This window comes from Anabrus simplex, chromosome 4, assembly GCF_040414725.1.
Source record: "Anabrus simplex isolate iqAnaSimp1 chromosome 4, ASM4041472v1, whole genome shotgun sequence".
Classification (NCBI taxonomy): Eukaryota; Metazoa; Arthropoda; class Insecta; order Orthoptera; family Tettigoniidae; genus Anabrus; species Anabrus simplex.
In genome coordinates this window covers 259,650,346-259,674,071 of record NC_090268.1, presented here as the reverse complement: position 1 = coordinate 259,674,071, position 23,726 = coordinate 259,650,346, and the positions used below count along the sequence as shown (strand labels likewise).

General features: G+C 38.8%; 1 protein-coding gene across 3 annotated transcripts in view; it reads left to right on the top strand.

Annotated features, from left to right (window-relative positions):
* The window catches only part of LOC136871866 (E3 ubiquitin-protein ligase RNF123), a 320,579-nt gene that overhangs the window by 103,102 nt on the left and 193,751 nt on the right, over positions 1 to 23,726 (top strand). For all 3 annotated transcript variants that reach the window (XM_067145510.2, XM_067145511.2, XM_067145509.2), the window contains exons 9-10: positions 15,391 to 15,548; positions 15,737 to 15,873. In XM_067145510.2, coding sequence (XP_067001611.2) covers positions 15,391 to 15,548; positions 15,737 to 15,873 — 295 coding nt within the window. The remainder of the gene's footprint in view (positions 1 to 15,390; positions 15,549 to 15,736; positions 15,874 to 23,726) is intronic.

Genomic DNA, 23,726 nt, shown 5'->3' with positions numbered 1-23,726 from the left:
AATCTTCCCACGACTTCTTTTTGGATTCAACAACTATTTGTTTCGCTCTGTTTCTTTCATCTACGTACAAATCCCTGTCTGCCTGAGCCCTTGTTTGGAATAATTTCTGATAAGCCTTCTTTTTACGTTTAGAAGCTGCTCTCACTTCATCATTCCACCAAGATGTTCGCCTTTTCCCATCTTTACACACAGTTGTTCCTAGGCATTCCCCTGCTGTTTCTACTACAGCATCCCTGTATGCCACCCATTCACTTTCTATACCCTAAACCTGCTTACTGTCTACTGTTCAAAACTTCTCACTAATCATATCCATGTACTTCTGTCTAATTTCCTCGTCCTGGAGATTTTCTACCCTTATTCGTTTGCAGACAGATTTCACTTTCTCTACCCTAGGCCTAGAGATACTTAGTTCACTACAGATCAGGTAGTGGTCTGTATCATCGAAAAATCCCCGGAAAACTCGTACATTCCTAACAGGTTTCCTGAATTCGAAGTCGGTTAAGATATAGTCTATTATGGATCTGGTACCCCTAGCCTCCCATGTGTAGCGGTGAATAGCCTTAGGCTTGAAGAATGTATTCGTAACAGCTAAACCCATACAAGCACAAAAGTCCAGCAAACGCTTCCCATTCCCATTAGCTTCCATATCTTCCCCACATTTACCAATCACCCTTTCGTATCCTTCAGTTCTATTCCCAACTCTCGCATTGAAATCGCCCATTAGCACTATTCTATCCTTGCTGTTGACCCTGACCATGATGTCGCTCAATGCTTCATTAAACTTGTCAACTTCATCCTCATCTGCACCCTCAAATGGTGAATACGCAGAGAAAATTCTAGTCCTAATTCCGCCAACTGACAAATCTACCCACATCATTCGCTCATTTACGTGCCTAACATAAACTGTGTTGCGTGCAATGGTATTCCCTTTCTAGCACCCGTCAAGTACACTTTATAATCTCCTATCTCTTCCTCGTTATCTCCCCTTACCCGAATATCACTTACTCCTAGCACATCCAGATGCATCCTCTTTGTTGACTCAGCCAGTTCTACTTTCTTTCTACCATAAGCCCCATTAATATTGATAGCTCCCTATCAAATTCCATTTCGTTTGCCAAGTTGTTTCCAAGGAGTCCCTCGCCTGTCAAATGGGAATGGGACTCTGTTACTCCCATAGGTCCGAGGCTTGCTTAAAATGTTCTGAGCTCGGTAAATTCATGAAGCAGGATGCTACCCTACTTGCACATAGTCCAAGTGAGGACCTCTCCTCTAACGGGTTATGGACCACCGGTGAATTGTATAGTCCTAGCCGCCTGAGTACAAGGAGGGCCATGACTCAGAATATGTCTGAGATGCCCACTCCCATTCCATAGCAACTGGTATCCCGACTCTGAGGACCACTTACTACGCCACTCAGCCATTGCCCATGGTTCACGAACTAGGGCGTGACTACAGTAACCCACACTATGAACCATAAAAAAATAAAAATTAAAAAAAACCTTGACCAAGTGTCATATAAATGGAAGATTTTATAATGATCTGCCAGTGTTACCAAGGGTGGGTAATAAAAAATAATTTGGTGATGTGCTCATTCAGGAGAAAATGTGCAAATGTTTAGACATGTGCATTGAGCAGATTGCAAAGAACTTCATGCTAGAAATGAACTACAAACTTGAGATACAGTTTAAGCTGTGATGGATCTGTACCTATGCATTGATGTGAAGGATAGCAGATCATGCCAGGAAGCAGGGTAAGCACTTTTGAAGAAGTGATCCATATGAATGAGTAGCCTGCAATAGACAGCGTCCAAAACTATCATCAGACTATGTCTTCACTAATACTTACAGGATTTTATATTTACCATCCACTTCCATTTCTACTATAAATTGGATGCTAGGGGGTGTGCTTTTTAAATAGCTAAAACTGCAGGGAAAATGGTAAGCTGTTTCCTCTGTAAAACTAGATGGCAAGATTATCATCTACCATATGACACCTACCAAGAAAGTTCAAATTATCAGGATCTCTAGGGGCTACTGCTCGAGGCGGTAAAGGCATGCTCTGTTCGCCAGGAAGGACGTGAGTTTGAATCCCCCTAAGGAAGTCGTAAGATTTAAGAAACAAGATTTTCACTTCCAAAGGTGCACATGGCCCTGAGGTTCACTCAGCTTACACCAAAAATGAGTGCCATGTTTATTCCTTGGGGCAAAGATGGCCGTGCTTAGAGCTAACCACTCTACCCCATCAAGGTTACGGATAATAGCAGGTGAATGGTACAATAATTTTGTAAGTACATATATTTTTTCTATTGTGCTCTTTCACCAGCCTGACTGGTATATCATTTTGTTACAGTTTTTCCCACTGCATTTCATGGTTCTTTCTTTTCTTTTCTAATGTCAAAGATTCATCTCTTATTAATCCAGGAAATCCATAAAACTCTCATATTTATAGATCAGAAAAGTTCCAGGGATATCATTACTTTTGTAGATAATTAAAATAATGCACAAAAATCATGTGAGAAAATCATTAACTTGTCTTGTTACTAGTGAGTTTCTTGTAGTAATATCATTTCTTTTGAAGGTTCTTTAGTTAATAATATTATACATTAAATGGATAGTTTTCATAGATTTTGAAACTGACTTGAAGGTTGTCCAACCTCTTGAAATTTTTCCTTTCCAGTTTATGATTCTAAATGGACTATCACAGGCAAATTTTAAGTGAAATTTTACAGTATTTGTCAGATTGCAGTACCCCTAAACATATGTTAATACCTTTTATTTAATTATTTTAATTTTATATGTATTCTTGGTGACATGCTATGCTGTAACCAGTTTATCTATTCTATTTTGCCGTGCTGGTTTCTCGTTCAGGTTGTATGTAATTATTTCACCTAAATATTTAAATTTTTCTACAATTTTTATTTCTTGGTCTCCCAGCTTAATTTTGTTTGCAAGCATAATTTGAGTTAGCATAATTTCTGTTTTTTAAAATGAAATTTTCAAACCAATATTTTGAGCTAGTTCCTGTAAAGATTTTATTCATTGCTTTGTTTCCTGAATATCATTGACCAGAAGAGCTAGATCATCAGCTCATCCTAGACAGTTCAAATGTATGTTATCCTCCTGGGTTCCAATTTTTATATTTTTTTAGTTGTTCTTGTACCATTCCCTCATAACGTACTCTAGTGCACAGTTAAAAAGAAGAGGTGACAATCTGTCACCCTGTCTTACACCAGTTGTTACCAAGAATGGTTCAGAAAGTTCTCCTCTGTACTTAATTTTAGAAATTGTATTAGTTAGAGTAAGTTCAATGTTCTTTGGGTGAAGTCTGAAATATCTTAAAATTTTTAATAATGACTAGCTGATGTACCCATGCTTCACTACGGGATTCTCAGAAAGGCTGTCTTTGTGGTTTTCCTACCTGAAGTCGTCAGAAGGAATGTAGTGATTAAAAGCAATGTTATATAAAATACTCAATCAAATGAATAAACCGCTCATTTTCTCACTTTTATCGAATAGTACTACGGTGCCGATCTAACAATCCAAAGTTCCAGTGCTGCAATGACCAGACCGCAGATAGCCGTGAACACTTCTTTGCCATTATTCCGTTAAATATGCACACTGCTTATTCCAATCAGTGCCTCAGAGTACGAATTGAATAGCTCGAATGCTATGATGAACCACTTTGTTACGTATTAGTAGTATCAGAAGTTTATCTAACTACCTAGCTACTTCCCGGCAATTTTCAGGCAGGCTGTTATACTCGGTACGACCGGGTGAGTTGGCTGTGCAGTTAGGGGCGCATAGCTGTGAGCTTGGATCTGGGAGGTAGTGGATTCGAACTCCACTGTCGACAGCCCTGAAGATAGTTTTCCGTGGTCTCCAATTTTCACACCAGGAAAATGCTGGGGTTGTAATGTAATTAACGTAGGGGTTGCTTCCTTTCCACTCCTAGCCCTTTTGTATCCCATCGTCGCCATGAGTCCTATCTGTGTCGGCGCGACGTTGAACAAATTTAAAAAACTCAGTATACAGCAGTAATCCCATCTATCGTAGATTAATGGCAACAGAGACAAAGCAAATCACAACAAATAATGGTCAATGTAATGTTATTGTTGATCAATGATATGAGCTTTGTGTATTGTAGTCCTTCACATTCAGTTTTCTTTCGACTGTAATATAAGGCCGTCTTATAAAATTAATTATAGCGTAGACAGTAGTTCCTTAATCCCCAACTTCACATACCAATTTTCATTAAATTCTGTTTACCCATTTTCTCGTGATAGCGCTGATATGATCTTAGCAACAAAAATCCATATTCATGAATATCTCTGTTGTCATAGCCGATACGATCAAAATGTATAAGACATAAATGGTCGGAAATTTAGTACTATGTAACTTTATTTATATAGTAATTTTCCATAAGACCACTAATAACACAAATATTTGAGAATTAAATTTTGGGCCTTCCTCTAAACTACCATTTTGCTCAGTGTGAATAAAGTTATTTATGGCCTAGATTGTAGCGACTTATTCCCCGACTTTGCGTACCGATTTTATTTACGATGGGACAACTAATAACAAATATTTGAGAATTAAATGTTAGGCCTTCCCCTAAACTACCATTTCTCTTAACGTGAATAAGATTATTTATGGCATAGATTGTAGCGACTTATTCGCCGACTTTGCATACGTATTTTAATTAAGATAGGACCAATAATAACATAAATATTTGCAAATAAAATTTTAGGCCTTCCCCTAAACTACCATTTTTCTCAGAGTGAAAAAGATTATTTATGGCTTAGATTGTAGTGACTTATTCCTGGACTTTACATACCGATTTTCATTAAATTCTCTTCAGCCGTTTTCTCGTGACCAGACAGACATAAATTACAGAAAATTAAGAACTGCATATCCTTGTTACTATGGACACGACTGATACAGAAATACCGTTATTTTCAAATTTTGAACAATGTACAGACAAAACTCTTATTTTATATACAGGGTTATTCACCTAACATGTTACACAGAAATAACTTCTAAACCATTAAAGATATTGTCTGTTTTCATATTCGTAAATGGTACGCAGGGTCTTGTAAAATAACGTGCTACTTAGTCTCATGGGGTGATTAATAACCGAGATATTGATAGTAACTCCATATTTTTAAATGGAATGGCACAAATTCATACAGCTGGCCTAAAAGTTCAACTGCGTACAAGTTCAAATATGTAAGTATTTTCAAAATCGGACAATTACTTTTTGAGATATAAATAAGAACAGCTTGCACGGTTTTGCATGCCGCATCAGATGCTATGAAGTCGGGCAAGGACATATTGAGGCGCAAGCAGTTTCCTGGGAGTGAGTTCAGCCACAGAATGGATACCAGGCATGTAAGCACCTCGTACACATGTGAAGGGTTTGCAAAGTGTGTATGACAGGCGAACACATGACAGGACAGAAAGGGTTGATGTGTTCAAAAGGAATAAAATAAGTACTTTGCCTTGAAAGGAACATAACGAAAGCTATAATTGTCACTGGTTTTAGTGTACAGTTCATACTACTCTGAGTTGAGAAATAAACATAACACAAAACACCGGAAGAGCTCCTTTTTTTCTTAATGGAGTAAATTTAATCTTGATTTGAATTAAGTAATGATCTGAACCAGTATCCATTCTCCTTAGAACTTTGACATTGTGGATTTCCTTTTGAATGAATTTGTCCATACATACATGGTCTAGCTGCCATTCTCCTTTTATCCAATCAGAATGTTTCCAAGTTTTAAGTTTTGTGTGTGTGTGTTTTTTTTTTTTTTTTTTTAATATGTAGATTTGGAGATTAGTCCATGGGTTCTGCAAATTTCTGTGAGTCTTTGGTCATTTCTGTTAGTATACTTATGAGGAGCCCACTTTCCTACTACATCTCAATACTTCTTTTCCTTACCCATTTGAGCATTAAAAGTCCCCTATAAGGATCTTGATGTTATTCATATTTATTTTAATCATTGTCTGAGCCAGGAAATCCCAGAAATTATCGACTTCTTGCAGAGTTTTTGTTAGGAAATTTTTTTCATTGGTAGGGGGCATGAGCATTTACGATAGTGCAAAGTTTGTCTGTGGTTTGTAAAGTTAGAATTGCAATTCTCGGTGAGATGGCTTTAAAAATCAGTTACGGAATCTATTATTTTCAAATCTACTCTAAATCCTGTACGAAATTGGGGGCAATGTTTCATGACCCTTTGTCCTGGCTTCCCATTGTACACTCTATAACCTTGAGATTCAAACAGATCTTCTGTTAAATTTCTAATTTCACCGAGCGAGTTGGCCGTGCGGTTAAAGGCGCGCGGCTGTGAGATTGCATCCGTGGGATAGTGAGTTCAAATCCCATTGTTGGCAGCCCTGAAGATGGTTTTCCGTGGTTTCCCATTTTCACACCAGGCAAATGCTGGGGCTGTACCTTAAGGCCACGGCCGCTTCCGTCCAACCTTTCCTATCCTGTCGTCGCTATAAGACCTTTCTGTATCATTACAACGTAAAGCAATTAGCAAAAAAAAAAAAAAAAATAATTTCTCATTTCTTGGAGCCCTACCACAAGAATAATTTGCCTATGTAATTAATCTGTGAAGTTCTTGAGCTTTCTGGTTTTCAGTAAGGAGTTTATATTGTGCGTCGCAAAGTAGTTAATATGCTTATATTTGATTCTATTTTTGTATGTTTGGTTATATGTATGTGTTATTGAGCGTTCATATTCATTCTTGTCTTTTAGGCGACTACCCACTGAATCAGATGTAGCCTTCTCCATCCTTAAGGGGTTGGACGGTGGAATTATTTTACTAAAAAACTTTTCCATATCTATCAAAAGGTGATCAACCTTAAGTGGAGGAAGCTTTGATTTACAACTACGGTCGTTAGCTGCAGAGGATATTTATTCAGCTGCCACTAACATGTGGAACCGTCGTGCCCTTTATTGCCTCAAGATGTTTCTTTTCTGGCTGTAATTTTATGGCTTTAAGCCAACCCTCCTCTTTTTTCTGGGCTTGGGACCGGCAGCAGCAACTACTGAGCTACTCAATCCACCCAGCAGATACTGCAGGCATGACCTTTTATTTATTTAATGAAAATAAGATATTCAGAATTGATTGCTTTAATTAATAATACGAATCATAATAATAATAATTTCTTTCTTTCTTTGTTAGTTCTCTCTTTATTATAAGATTTTTAATTCATCAGCAAGTCATGTAACGTTCCATTTCCTGACTGGAACAGCCTCACTTTATTTCTGAATAAAGTTATTTCACTCTTCACTGAATTTAGCATCAGTTTTCATCTGGTGAACTTAATGGCAGTGAGGTGACATTTTTTATAATGTACTCTTGTCTAATTGCACAAGTCATTTACCTACCTACCATTCCTTTGATATCATCCCAAAGATGAAGAGATTTTACATATTATAATAATAATTGAATAAGACGTGCAAGACTAACCAAGATGCTTCCTTGTAAACAGGGTGCATCTCACAGTTCTGTGGGAAATAGTGCCGTTTTTATTCTAGGATGTTTTACTAGGAAGATGCCACGTGAATACAAGTCAGTGAATGACATCCTGCTTTGCTTACTGTGAAAGTTATTACTAAATTTGTGTTTCTGAAAGATCTTTCTGTTAGAGAACTAATATACTTCTACTGTGTTATATAAAAACTGTACACCCTATAAAATAAAGAATTATGCTTTCCTCACAATCCAAGAAAAAATATATTAAACTAAAGAACCCGTGCTGCTATGCAGCACTCATTACACATAGGTCTGATAAAGTGTCTTGGTATGAAATGGCTCCATGCGTTGCCTGACTACTTTTTCGAATGTTTACTTTTAGGATTTGTATTGCCTGTTAGTTATGTCTAATTTAAAATTTTAAAATTTCCACCTGTTCAGAACTGTATGTTACAATCTTAAATGTTATTTAAGAAACATTACATATAAGCATATACAGTACACGTTTCGGCTCTATTCAGCCATCATCAGTACAATTAAGACATAAAATAGTTCTCACTTATTGGATAAAATACCTCTTGACAAATTCGATGTTGGTATTCTTAAAACACATGTCTGTTAAAATACGTGATCAAGACAACACAGATAAAATATGATGTAAATAGCATAAAAATGTACAATTTGTTTGCTTCATACATGCCAGATTTTTAGTTTCAAGAGTAAATATTATGTTGACACGTTCCTGTACATACTACTGTCGAAATGGGATTGAATAGTTTCTGGTGATTAATCTTCTTAGTGGTGGTCCAGGGTAGGGTCCTGAGATGTTGATGTAATAGGCCTGAGAATGAAAGTTGTAGTTAAAATACATATATTGAAATGGTTGAATTATGTCGCGGAGTGTGTGGTACATATCGAATGTATAAGAAGTTGAATCATCGGACACCATTCAATCCTGTATTGATGGTAGTATATACAACAAAGTGTCAACATAACAAGATTTACTCTTGAAACTAAAGAATTCAGAGGTGTGGAGCAAACAAGTTTACATTTTAATGCTATTTTCATCAAATTCTATCTGTGTTGTCTTGATCATGTATTTTAATAGACATCTATTAAGAATATCAGCATCGAAATTGTCGAGAATTAATGTCTTAAATGTACTGATGTTGGCTTAACAGAGCCGAAACATCTATACACATATATGTAATGTTTATTAAATAATCTTTAAAATTACAACATACAGTATAGAGCAAGTGGAAATTTTAATATTTTAAATTAGTTACTCAAATATTTACTACAATCAGTACAGAACCAGAAAGGTGAATTTCATCTCTTGCAGTGTTATTTATGTGTAAAGTGAATTTGTGTAAATTTCTTTATCTGGACATTGAATGATCTTTTACAAACTATATGGTAGTGTACATATATACATACATCATTATACGCCGTTATGCCTTTCTGTGTTCAGTCTGCAAGCCTCTGTGAATTTACTAAATGTCACCACAATCCTTTTACAACTAGTGCTGTGGCCTCATTTGGTTTTATACCTCTTATCTATAAACCAAGTCTAACCATCGTCGTCTTCTACTTCTCTTACCCTCCATAGCAGAGTCCATTATTCTCCTAGGTAACCTACCCTCGTCTATTCGCCTCACATGTCCCCACCACCGAAGCCGGTTTATGAGTACAGCTTCATCCATCGAGTTCATTCCTAACTTAGCCTTTATTGCCTCATTCTGAGCCCCCTCCTGCCATTGTTCCCACCTGTTTGTACCAGCAATAATTCTCGCTACTTTCATGTCTGTTACTTCTAACTTATGAATAAGATATCCTGAGTCCCCCCAGCTTTTGCTCCCTTAAAGCAAAGTTGGTCTGAAAACAGACTGATGTAAAGAGAGGAGATAACTTCCTTCTTACGGAATACTGTTGTTCGCAACTGCGAGCTCACTGGTTAGCTTTACTGCACCTTGATTCAATCTTACGTACTATATTACAATACAGGGAGAACACATATCCTAAGTACTTGAAATTACCTAACTGTTCCAGTTTTGTGTCATCAATCTGACATTCAATTCTGTTGAATTTCTTACCTACTGATATCAATTTAGTCTTCAAAACACTAATTTTCATACCATACTTGTTGCACCTATTTTCAAGTTCTAAGATATTAGACTGCAGGCTTTCGGCACACTCTGCCATTAAGACCAAGTCGTCAGCATAGGCCAGACTGCTTACTATATTTCCACCTAACTGAATCACTCTCTGCCACTTTATACCTCTCAGCAGATGATCCATGTAAATTACGAACAACAAAGGTGATGGATTACAGCCTTGTCTAACCCCTGTAAGTACTCTGAACCAAGAACTCATTCTACCATCAATTCTCACTCCAGCCTAATTGTGAACATAAATGCCTTTGATTGATTTTAATAATCTACCCTTGATCCCATAGTCTCCTAGTATGGTGAACACCTTTTCCCTCGGTACCCTGCCATATGCCTTCTCTAGATCTACGAAACGTAAACACAACTGTCTATTCCTCTCGTAGCATTTTTCAGTTATGTGGCGCATACTGAAAATCTGATCCCGACAGCACCTCTGTGGTCTGAAACCACACTGGTTTTCATCCAACTTACTTTCAACCACTGATCGCACCCTCTTTTCCAGGATGCCAGTGAATACTTTGGCTGGTATACTTATCAGTGAGATACCTCGATAGTTGTTGCAATCCTTCCTGCTCCCTTGCTTATAGATAGGTGAAATTACTGCTTTTGTCCAATCTAAAGGTACCTTACCAACTCTCCATGCTAATCTTATTATTCTATGAAGTCATTTCATCCCTGCTTTCCCACTATACTTCACCATTTAAGGTATAATTTCATCTGTTCCTGATGCTTTATGACAATGGAATTTATTTACCATCCTTTCCACTTCCTCAAGTGTAATTTCACCAACATCATTTTCCTCCTCCCCATGAGCTCCGTTGTTCGTGACACCACCATCAAGATGTCCTTTTACGTTAAGAAGATTTTCAAAATATACCCTCCACCTGTCATTGATTCCCTGGGATCTATTATGAGTTCACCAGAATTAGCCAAAACACTGTTCATTTCCTTTTTCCTTCCCTTCCTAAGATTCTTTATTACTGTCCAGAAAGGTTTCCCTGCTGCTTGACCTAGCCTTTCCAGATTATTACCAAAATCTTCCCCGACTTCCTTTTGGATTCAACAACTATTTGTTTTGCTCTGTTTCTTTCATCTATGTACAATTCCCTGTCTGCATCAGGCCTTGTTTGGAGCCATTTCCGATAAGCCTTCTTTTTACATTTACAAGCTGCTCTCACTTCATCATTCCACCAAGATGTTCGCCTTTTCCCATCTTTACACACAGTCGTTCCTAGGCATTCCCTTGCTGTTTCTACTACAGCATCCCTGTATGCCACCCATTCTCTTTGTATATCCTGAACCTGCTCACTGTTCAGAACTTCTCTCTGATTATATCCATGTACTTCTAATTTCCTTGTCCTAGAGATTTTCTACCCTTATTCATTTGCAGACAGATTTCACTTTCCCTATCCTAGGCCTAGAGATACTTAATTCACTACAGATCAGATAGTGGTCTGTTTCATCGAAAAATCCCCGAAAAACCTGTTCATTCCTAACAGATTTCTTGAATTCGATGTCTGTTAAGGTATAGTATATTATGGATCTGGTACCCCTAGCCTCCCATGCGTAGCGGTGAATAGAATTATGCTTAAGGAATGGATTCGTAACTGCTAGAAACCCCTACTAGCACAGAAGTCCAGCAGATGCTTCCCATTCCTATTAGCTTCCATATCTTCCCCACATTTGCCAATCATCCTTACATATCCTTCAGTTCTATTTCCAAATCTCACATTGAAATCGGCCATTAGCACTATCCTGTCCTTGCTGTTGACCCTGACTACGATGTCACTCAATGCTTCATAAAACTTTTCGTCTTCATCCTCATCTGCACCCTCACATGGTGAATACACTGAAACAATTCTCATCCTAATTCCTCCAGCTGCCAAATCTACCCTTATCATTCGCTCCTTTACGTGCCTAACAGAAAGTACGTTGCATGCAGTAGTATTCCTGATGAACTGCCCTACCCCAGACTGTGCCCGTACCTGACTCATCCATTTCTACTTTCTTCCATTAGCCCCATTAATACTGATAGCTCCCCACTGAATTCCTTTTCGTTCGCCAAGTTGTTTCCAAGGAGTCCCTCACCTGTCAAATGGGAGTGGGACTCTGTTACTCCCATAGTTCCGAGGCTTGCTTAAACCGTTCTGAGTTTGGTAAATTCATTAAGGAGGATGCTACCCTACTTGCACATAGTCCAAGCGAGGATCTCTCCTCTGACGGATTAGGGACCACTGGTGGATTGTATAGCCCTAGCCGCCTGAGCACAAGGAAAGCCATGACTCAGAATATGTCCGAGATGCCCACTCCCATTCCGTAGCAACTGGTAACTGGTATCCCGACTCAGGACTACTTACTAGGCCACTCAGCTGTTCCCTGTGGTTCACGAAGTACAGTTTTGTTTTGAATGAAACTTCATCCTTGTGGCAGCCCAGATTATCTGGGAAGTAGTTGGTCCTTTCAGATAAATAACAAAAGTAAGTGATAACTGTGTGTATTTACATGTCACACTATAGACATGATGTACATGATTTCAACTGTCGTTGGTAGTCACCAATCAGCATATCTTCGAGCTCGATAGCTGCAGTCGCTTAAGTGCAGCCAGTATCCAGTATTCGGGAGATAGTGGGTTTGAACCCCACTGTCGGCAGCCCTGAAGATTGTTTTCTGTGGCTTCCCATTTTCCCACCAGGCAAATGCTGGGGCTGTACCTTAGTTAAGACCACGCCTGATTCTTTTCCATTCCTAGCTCTTCCCTGTCCCAACTTCGCCATATGACCTGTCTGTGTTGGTGCGACGTGAAGCAATTTGCAATCAGCATTTCGAACCTGGAAACCACGAATTCACTACTAATCTGTCATTTTGGACATTTTCTTTTTCATCCTTTTCATATGTGTACCAAGTTTAGTTGAGTGCTGTGCTGGAACATACACATGTACATGCATAATCTGTCATTTTGGACATTTTTCCTTTCAGCCCTTCTCACCCCTCCCCCGCGGATGATGGCTGAATGCGTACTATGGTTACCCGCCATTTTTAGTAATTTACTTCCGCCAATGTCTTTACATAAATATGTCCAACTTGCTTAGTACAGAATGTATTGCAGGCTAGGGCAAGCCTTCGTCTGCAATTATTGGAGTGGTCATTTAGTGATTTGATTTTAGGATTACTCACAGTTGACTGAACTTGAAATACCTATCAGTGCCTTATGATTCATTGGCAGGTAATGCCGGAGACATTTTTTTAAAAAATGAAGCGCATCAGTTGAGTATAATAGCTGGATAACTGGAAATTTTTAAAATATATATACTAGAGGACCAGTGCTGCTCCGCTGCGTTCGTTATAAATAGGTCAGATAATATGCCTTGATATGAAATTGTTTCATGTGCTGCCCGTGTACTTTCTGAATGTCTTCTTTTGTATGACCTCTTACAGTAATTGTGTAACCTCTTTCGTTGCACACAAACAGAAATGAACAAGATGATAATGATAATAATAATAATAATAATAATAATAATAATTAAGGCAGACTAAATTTTTTTTGACGCAATCAGAAATATTGAAAACAAATGCACATTTTGCACAAGAGAACAACAAACAGTAACGATCAGGTTGAGCAACACGATGGCTAAGGAAAGGATAGTGGAAAGCGATGGGACCATACCCAGGCGGTGAAAAAGTATTGCCATACTGATACAGCGAAATCAATGGTGATTCAGTTTAAAATACAATGTACTTAATATTGATGGAAATAACATAATTTGCAATGGTGACCAAAATAGTATTACACTAGGAAATCTCAAAATAATAATAACAGTGATGAGAGATTACACTGATCATAGAAATAACATAATCTGCAAATGTGACCAAAATAACATTACACATTATGCATATACAAATGTATGTTAGTAACTGGAATGTACAATTGGCCAAGAAAAACTGTATGCACTTAAGATCCAAGCAGCTGTAAAAAACTTTTTAAGAGATTGATTTTAACTGAACTAGATGCTTAATCTGCATTTTGCAACAACTACAAGGACTTGACAACATTTTAACTATTTATATCCAAAAGATCGTACAGAATTAACAAATTATAATATATTGCATAAGTAATATGCTAGTAATTTCAATAAAAAGTTTTATGGTGTACACCTAATATACAAAATAGTTTAAGAATATGGTTCAATTAGTATATACATATAATTTTAAAATTATGTTAATATAGATTTGTATCAAGCCTTGTAACAATTTTCCTTTGGCTGATGATGACAAATACAAATGCTGAAATCAGTCCCTATGTTGAAATCTAATAAATATGTGATGTATTAATGACGTCACACTGTTGTAGTATTGAATAGGTGGGAACAATTACCCTCACTCCTTAATGTAAATCTGGATCCAATATGGACTATAAATGAAGTTTTCTGACATTAAATAATTGTCAGTCTGCACGGTATTAACTCTCTTCCGAGCAGAATTTCTTAAGCGACATTCGCCGGTTCTCACAAAATTGCACGTGGTTATCGATCGCATGATGTACCACACAAGGAACAACTACTGTCTTCACATGGTTCATGGAATCTATCAGTGCAACAGACTTCGAAGTAAAAACCGTGGATCGCGAACCTTGTCACGAGGTGCCTCAGCTCGTAGTTCGCCATCTTCCGGTCATTTTGTCAACATCGCGTCTGTGCTATAGAAGTCAATCCAGATGTCTTTCTTTTTCCTCTGATATTCAGAGACTATTTCTTCATAAGACATTGTGGATGGCAGTCCAAACTGTAGGCGAAGATCTTGCAAAAGAATCATTTCGCTGTGCAACTTGTAGCTCAGTCTGGATGGGGAAGATTTGGAGACGCTGAGGACTCGCTTCATATACGTGGCCTTAACGTTTTCGATTTCTTTCAAGTTCACTTTTGTGAGGCATTCCCAAATTAACTGTAACCGATGTGTAGCTACAGGTATGACTTTAAATTTAAATAATTTCATCACTGTTCGAGGTGAAACCTTCCTGATATGACTGACATCATTTATTGCAATCACAGATGCAGCCACTCTTTCTCTAACATGTGCAGAAAATGTTCTTCCTTGTGCCTGAAGAGTGATTCCCAAATATTTGAATCTGCTCACATTGCTCACGTTGGTTGTTGGCCATAATATATAACGTCCTCTGCTGCTTGTCTTCCTCGTTTGTTGAAGGTCCATTTCACCATCTTCAGCTTGTGAGTTGGAGATCATTGTCGTTCGTCCAGTCTACTTAGATGATCAAACGCTTTTTGTAGCGAAGTGATTGATGTTAAAACCAGGGCTGTATCATCCGCGTACAGGTATATCACTAAGTCTTTTGTCTTCATTGTCTAAAGCAGGTACCATAATACTTGTGATAGCAAACAGTGAGTGGAATGTGCAGCAAGGGGAAAGTTAACGGTGCACAGGGTACTGGAATGTAGGGTAGGAATAAGAGAATTATGGTGCTTGCTGCAAGCAATGTTGCAGCTTGATTTTAAACACTGGTCCTGTAAGTTGTTAAATTCCCCCCCCCCCCCATCCTGTTTTGGTTAAGGTTGGTTTAGGTTTTAATGAAGATCAGTTAATCAAGGTTTTACTGCGTTGTTGTTGTTATGAATGAAATCTTGCTCACTCTACTGAGCCAATCTTATCTTTGTTTTTCTCTTATTATGCATGGTTTTCATGTCTCACAAAGTAAATTTTCAGCGCTGTGATACAATTGTTTTCCAGATTTGCCAATTTTGTCCATGTGAAGCCTTTGGATGAAGGTGGTCTGTCCCAAGTAGTGAGTCATCCGTGGTGGGAATCTGAAGAACCTGACCCAGATGTGGATAAAAACAAGAGTCTGTACTTTGATGCCTGCCAGAGGATAAAAGATGCCATATCAGGTGAGGTAATGCTTAACTCGTTTGTCTCTATAATTTTATGTCTTTTAAACCGTCACTGTATACATCAGTTAATAGATTGTATTTATAAACAATATTTGAACTTATTTCCATTTTTAAGTGACTACCTTCATAGTTTCCTTGGTTAATGTGATATAATGTAGTTGTCATTCACGATATGCATTTTTCAGAAGTTGAAGATTTGCAAGTTGAGCTGCTTAAAGTTCTAATGGATAATTCAGATGGAACACCAACTCAGGCATCCTCCCGGCGGATCTTCCTTAGGAAATTCCGGATGTTCTTACATGAAAATCTTATATCTAGTCGAGTAAGTTCTATCAGTTACCTTCAGGCATAAATTATTCAAATTTTATGTTGGTTAGATGTTTTTGTAATTATCATACTCATTCTTGTAGTACAGCTGGAATGTGATCACTCAACAATAGGTAAGGAAGTTTGCTTCCAAATGGCAACCAAAGAGAGAATATACACTGATGTGCAAAACTTTAGATAAAGCAACATAACATATCAGCTATTCAGTGGAAATTAATGAAAGTATAGTAATATGTTGCCAGAGGTCTCCCACACGTGCATGGAAACCTGACATGAGGTCAGCACGACTATAGCACCAAATGGGTCTGGCCCCACAAAATTATTCAGTTGAAGGAACGGGGCAAGACAGTGTGAGTCAATCGGCGAGCTGTTACGGTGCACTTTGGTGGTGTTATTCATTACAATATGGCCCGGAGACAATGTTTGGAGGTTGGTACGCCCATGCAACATTGGGAAAGAATCATTGGGAAACTGGATGAAGGACGAAGTGTGACAATTTTAGTATTGCTCACAGCATTGTTTCACTTGCACAGAGAGCATTCCAAACCATAGGCATTGCTACCCAAAGTAGAGGAGTGGGTCAGTCACCGTCAACTACAGCAGCAGATGACCACAACATTGTGCAACAGGTAAGAAGAGACATCAAACAGTGGGTGCAATTGCAACCACATGTAACAGGACTGCAAGGCACCCAATCTCATGCTGCATAGTGGCACGGTGACTGCATGGGGGTGGTCTGTTTGCCCGATGACCATTATATTGTGTTTTGCTGACACCCACATATCGGCGGCACCGTTTACAATGGTGCCAAGAGCATCAGTTCTGGACCGACGAGGAGTGGGGTCACGTGCTCTTCTCATATGAAAGCAGATTCAGTGTAAGTAGTGTTTCTAGACATAACCTCATCTGGCGAGAGGTGGAAACGCGTATTGCACCCAGGAACATTGTCAGGCATGATCATTTTGATGGTCCAAGTGTTACGGTGTGGGGAGCCATAATGTTGCATGGGCATACCGACCTCCAAACCTTTGCATGGGGTACACTCACAAGTCAGTGTTATTGTGACAGTGTACTCCTTCACCATGTGCGTCTTTTCAGGGGTGCATTCTGCCCTGACTTCATTTATATAGATAATGCCCGACCGCCTCGAACAGCGCAGGTGTTGGAGCTCTTGGAATGAGAGGATTCTTCTTTTTTGAAATGTTTTCTAGATTATTATTATTATTATTATTATTATTATTATTATTATTATTATTATTATTATTATTATTATTTCTTGTGAGGTCTGGCCATGAAGAGTTTACATTCATTTATTAGTATCATTGACAACTGAGTCATGGCAGTATAACCATTCCATCTCAGTATTGAGGAAATGCAGTAACATGTAGCTGGTTCAGAAGCTGAAAGGTGACAGACCCACCACTGAACTTACCTCCTTCCTGCCAGCAACTAGTTGGGGGGACATTTCCTTGCTTTTAAGTCTATCAAAGATACAATTGCTAAATGGAAAAACCGCTTAAAGAAACCCAGGTGGTAGCCCGGAAGAGAAATCCACCATTGTGTTATGCAATGCATCGGGACCTAAGGTTCTGGGGAGTCCCAATATTTGCAATAAGGATGAGTCGGAGCGTCCTTGGAATCCTTCCACACTGAAGATTGAACAGAAGAATTACAGCATGAATAAGGCTAATGCGTGGAAGAAAGAAAACATCCTGGAGTTTGCCACATGGAATGTACGAGGTATAGCTCATAAAGGGGAACAACTAGAATAATGTACAACCGACAACTTGTTCCAAACAGTAGCTCAACTCCAAGATTCTGAGGTAGGCCTCCACAGTTAGTCCTATATAAGCAATGCATACGTATTAGCCCTTACATCACCTCCCTTGTCTCATAAAAGCGAAACTACTTCTAAAAGGTACTAAACTATACATTTGGTGGACAAGTCTGTAACAACAACAGGATTAGATTAATAGACTTCTCCACTTACAGTCAGTTGAAGGTAATGAATGGTTTTTTCAATCATAGAAACAGCCATAAATACGCATGGGAGGCAAGAGGCACAAAATCAGTACTAGATTATCCTATTTGCAATATCAAACTAGCAGATTTGGTTTTAGATACAAGAGTTATTCGAGGCCCAAAATTAGAAACAGACCACTACCTATTAATTTGTCCCATTAGAATAAAACCTTGATGGCACTGCTCGATGAAGAAACCAAAAAATAAAAATAGAGCCTCTCTTTACAAAGTACAACTTCTTCATGATCCTAGCTAAGTTATCGCAATCAACTCCAACAGTAGAAAATTTGGAAGAGGAATGGAAACACCTAACAACCATCTTAAAATAAGCAGCCAAAGAAAGCCTTGGCACCAAAACAAAATGGCAGAGGAACAGAGGACTCAGATATATGGGATGAAAACATCAAAGGAATAATCAAAGACAAACAGAAGGCCTACAGGAAGTACTTATGTACTAAGAAAGATGAGGATAAAATAGATTACCACAGAAAGAGAGCAATTGCAAAGAGAGAAGTGCGCAAATACCATAGGAGGAACTGGGAAGAATTTGTACCCCATTTAGAAAATGACATAACCAGACCTCAACCACAGACTTACAAAATTTTGAAAAATGTAAATAGGGAAACTGAAGACGCATTCAGAATCAACACAATCTCCTGCAACACTTGGTCAAATCACTTTCAAAGTGTATGGTCACAGAATGTCTCACCTATTCAGACACTCCACTCAGACAATCCTCACATTTAACGCATTACAATGGCAGAACTCGTTGCAGTCCTGAAAACACTAAAGTGCAATAAAACACCTGGGGGAGATGGCTTAAATATAGAGTTATTCAAATATTCATGTGAATCTTTCCAAGAAAGATTCACCCAGTTCCCAAATAGAATTTGAAAAGGAGAAAACCCACCTGAAAACTGGAATAGAATAGTTATACCCATTTTCAAGAAAGGTGACAAAAATGATTGTGAAAACTACAGAGGCATATGCTTATTAAATTCTGGTTATAAAATATACGCCAACATCTTTAAAAATAAACTGTACAAACACTATGAGAACATTCTGGGAGAGGAACGATTCGGCTTCAGAAAGGGAAGATCTTGCTGCGATGGTTATTTCACAATGAAAATTCTTCTAGGAAAACACAGGGAATTTAATGTAGAAACACATATTGCCTTTGTGGGCTTCAAAAAATCTTTTGACAAAGTAAACTGAAATATTTTACATAATAGTTTAATATCTGACCACACCCCACAACAGATGGTACAGAACATAAGTGACCTTTACAAACATAACGTGATTTCCATAAAGGTCAACGATAAATTATCAGAGTGGAAAACAATAAACACAGGAGTAAGACAGGGTTGCAGTCTTTCCTCTCTCCTGTTCATAATCTATATGAATGCTCTCATACGAGAATTTAGAGAAACAAGACATAGTTCCATCCGTATTAACAGAAATCTACAGCTCGACACGATATTATTTGCAGATGACTTGTGTTGGTCGCCACCTCAGAAGATGATTTACAGCATTCAGTGTATAACTTAAACCTAGTCTCAGAAAAGTATTCAATGGAAATACCCCCTGAGAAAACTAAGATAATGGCTTTCTGTGGCAAGGAACCAGTAAGAAGCAAGATCTGCTTAAATAACATCATTTTGGAAAGAGTAAATGATTTTAAATACCTCGGCTACAAACTGTCTTTCTTTGAAGAATTGGACATACCCGAGAAAATCTCCAAATTCAACAGATGTTTGGGAATCATCAATAAAGTTTATAGACATCATTAGTTCAAAAACACACCGTACAAGAATCTGCAAAACCTTGGCAAGACCTGTACTTTTGCTATGGAAGTGAAGCATGGACCATGAGGAAATGCGATGATAGAAGAATAACTACAGCTGAAATGAAATACATGCGGCGAACAGCAGGAGTCACTAAGTGGGAACACAAAAGAAATACAGATGTGCTGAATGACCTTAAAAGCAGACCTATATTGGAATACATCTATGAAAACCAGAGAAATTGGCTAGAACACCTAAAGAGGATGAACAGAAGCAGAATCCCCAAAGCAGTCATAAACAACTGCCCCGGTGGGAAGAGTTCTCTGGGACGCCCCAGGAAGAGATGGCGTGAAAATGTAAATCTTTTGTATGGACCGTAAGTGTTCTTCTATAGGACTAATACCTGAAAGGATGATAATGATGATGATTATTATTGTCGTAGTAAGGTATGTACGATCATATTATTTGTGAGGTTATGTCATGAAACTTGTGCTGTATAAATATTAATATGAGTTTAGTTAATGTAAGAATCCGTAATTAATAGTGTATAATTTATTATTACCTGTATATATGATGTATATTCCACTACAATATTGTGCAACACACCGTTATATCCAGAATGTACGACAAGAACTATGTAGAACCTTCCTTACATAGTAACTGTGCTATTGGACACTCTGGAATTCACAAGAAGATATGTTGTGACATATCCTTCTAGAAGCCTGGCCAGGCACAGCTATAAGGAGGCGGTCTTGACGGTGGAATGGAGTTATTGTTTAACAGGAGTTGTTTTGATGAGACATGTGTAGAAGTCGTGTTTGAAGTATGTGAATTGGTTTTGTTGAGTTGGTAGTTGACATGCCTCTGGTGCAGTCTCCGTCTTATGCTTCACGTAGGCAGTTGTTCAAAATGATGGTTTATTGATGTGTGTTTAATGTGAAAAGAAGTTGTAAATAAATTAATGTACGCAAGTGACAGCATTTTTTGTGCGCCTTTGTGAATACATCAAGCAGAAACAAGTTCCTCTGGGATTGAGAAGAGAAAGATGTAGAAGAACTGGGATTCATGAGGAGAAAACCTATTTATTGAAGATGGCAGTATATAAAGATGTGGGTATTGTCCTTGTTCGTTTGTGTTTTCAAGTTTGTCCTTGTTTCCTCTTTTGTTTTGCTCCCTCTAACCCACAGTGACCTATCATTATGTTCATCCTGTTGTATGTTCCATTAAAAAAAAATCCTATCTCTTTCTGTATGACGTGATAATAGGAGATTAGTATCACATGTGTAGGTGAAAAGTAAGCTAGAGGTGAGGTGCATGCTTACACAAAATATCACACTGGCACTATTAACTCTTGACTTAACCTGTTACTGATGGAGCCATGGAGACACTGAACAAAACTGAAAATGCAACCTAGAAGAGAACAAAGATTCATAATTGCCATTAATAATTTTGTTATATCAATATGAGATATTGTGTGGAATATACAGGAAATAATTTCTCCCTATTTCATTGTTGGGAACTTAGAGAACGTAAGATATCCCACGGCAAGTAAGTCCAGTATTGTCATATCTTTTTTTTGGAGGTTGTATGACTCGACATTTAAAGTTCAATAATTATCCCAATTGTACATTCATAAGACAGTATTTTTAGTTAATCAAGCTGTGATATTGAAGTTGTGGCCTCACTTGTGAACCCCGGTAAATGAGTCCTAATAGTACAAGAATAATATATTTGGAGCTGATATTTCTTATATCGGTGATATCAGTGAGATCTGACTAGGGGTCAGAAGGTGGAAGAGAAATGTAGATCAATACCAGTTGCCAAAAGGAAGCACTGGATGGCAGAAGACACTCTAGCTTTTGTTGACGAGAAGAGAGGTCTGAAGTTCAGATGGGTTGGCAATGAAGACAGATGAAGGAAAGGCTCAGGACAGTAAATAAAGGAATCAAGACAGCATCTGAGAGAGAGAGAGAGAGAGAGAGAGAGATTTAGACATTATGTCCTTCAAAGGAGAGCAGCATGTAGAACATCAAGAATCCTATGAACTCTTCAACAAAGTGAAGTACTTGACAAGGGAATTTCATGTCATGACACAGGTCATTTGCAACTCAAAAGAGGAAAAGGAAACCAATCCCAAGACCGTCACAGAGGTATGGAAGTGCTAATGTGAAGCCCTATTCAAAGGATATCCTGCATGTGTCCGAACGACGCACTATGATCCTCTGACAGAGAAGGAACTGGAAATGTTGAGATCAGAATTAGGGAAAGCAGTCAAACACTGTGATACAACAAATCTCCTGGTACACATAGGATCAAAGCTTAAATCCTACAATCTGTGGGTAAGGCTTGCGTTGATGCCATACTGGGCCTGTGCAGGATGGTGTCAGACTTAGGAAAATTACCAGGTGGGGGATGCAAATCTTTTCTTTCCTAATTAGAAAATGGGAGCACCCACTTACTGTGCGATAGCACTGATCCTTCACACCGGCAAGCTTCTTCTCTACATCATGAATAGGCTCAAAGCCATCGTGCTGCTGCAAATTACTGAAGAACAGAATGGCTTCATACCTAGCAAGAGCATCAAGGAGCATTTCCTGAATGTTCAACAGATTGCGGAAAAAGCTCAAGAGTTCAGTGTCACAACATTCCTATATTTCGTAGCCGGATCCCGTGAGATCGACTTAGGTCTGACACTAGACTCATCAGAGTGGGATGTGTCAGACTGACACTGACGCTGGGGTGTATGCAGGTGAACTCATTTCATGCCCCTCCCTGAAGGGTAGGGGCGGGCCGTCCTGAAGGTAATGCCTTCACTCTGGCCAGGAGTTTCGGCAGGTTGAAGGAGGAGTGATGGTATGGGGACGAGGGTAATTTGATGTATGGAATTAGGAGGTGTGCAAATTTATACAAACACAGATCTACACATATTCTACACTGATACAAAAACAGATAAGGAGTTTGGAAATATCTTTGGTAGTGTTGCACTCCGGTGAATTATTCAGGTCTCATTCCGTAATCTTGAGGAGAATGTCCACTCTCGTAGGCGCTATTTGCCGATAGTGTTGCACTGTCTCGCATTGTGAATAGTTGAAGTCTGTGAGGGAGGTAGGTCAAACTGCATTATACTTGGGTTTCTAAACGATGAAGGTGGAAATGTGTGTTTAATCCTGTGTGAATGGCCTGAAAATGAAGATTGAATGCCTGATTGGCTGCCGCTTTGAGATGGGATAATATTAAGGGGCGATGGATTGTGTTAAAAACCGGATGAGGTCTTCTATGGTGAGTGCTGGGTAGATGGAGTTTGACGGAAGAATGGGTTTATCTAGTGTGCGGATAGGAGCTATAAGATCTGGGCGGTTTAGAGGGGCAGTTGGGCAGGCTTTTCACTGTCTTGAATAAGTTGTGCGAGCAAGTCCACAGGTGTGGTACTGCGGAGGAAGTTCTCGTTTGTTGGGGCAAATAGGTGTTGAGTGGGACTGATTGCAGTGGCCACTGTTCAGTCTATCGGAGCGACATTGAGCTGTGCAGTGATCATTATATTGTAAGAATCGTCCACATCTTATAGCTAGAGGAGGAGGAGTGTGTGAGGGTTCCACCCGATGATGTTGACGAAAAATGTAGACACTATATTCCAGCAATCTGTCCAAATCATTGGTGGATGGTAAAAGGAGACGAATCATGTAGGTCGGTCCGGTGGCGTTTTTAATTCGGATGGCTTTCCGTACTACAATACAGTCATCTTGAATTTCTTTGACTATTGCATCTTCCGTGATGGCTGCGTCAACTCCCTTGATCATGCAGCTGAATAGCTAGTTGCGAGGCGATGGTGAAGTACTGACAGGCTGGGGGACTTGTTGAAATGGTGCAGATGAACCAAATTGAGCGGGGCTGATGGTGTTGCAGATCTTGTTTGCACCTTCTTCGCTGTTCACTTTGATGATGATTCCTTGTTCCATTGAGCAGATGTCAGCAATGTCATCCTTCTGTATACTGAAGTGAAGGAGAGTAGAAAGGATTTTCTGGGCTGAGCGGAATTCTGGCA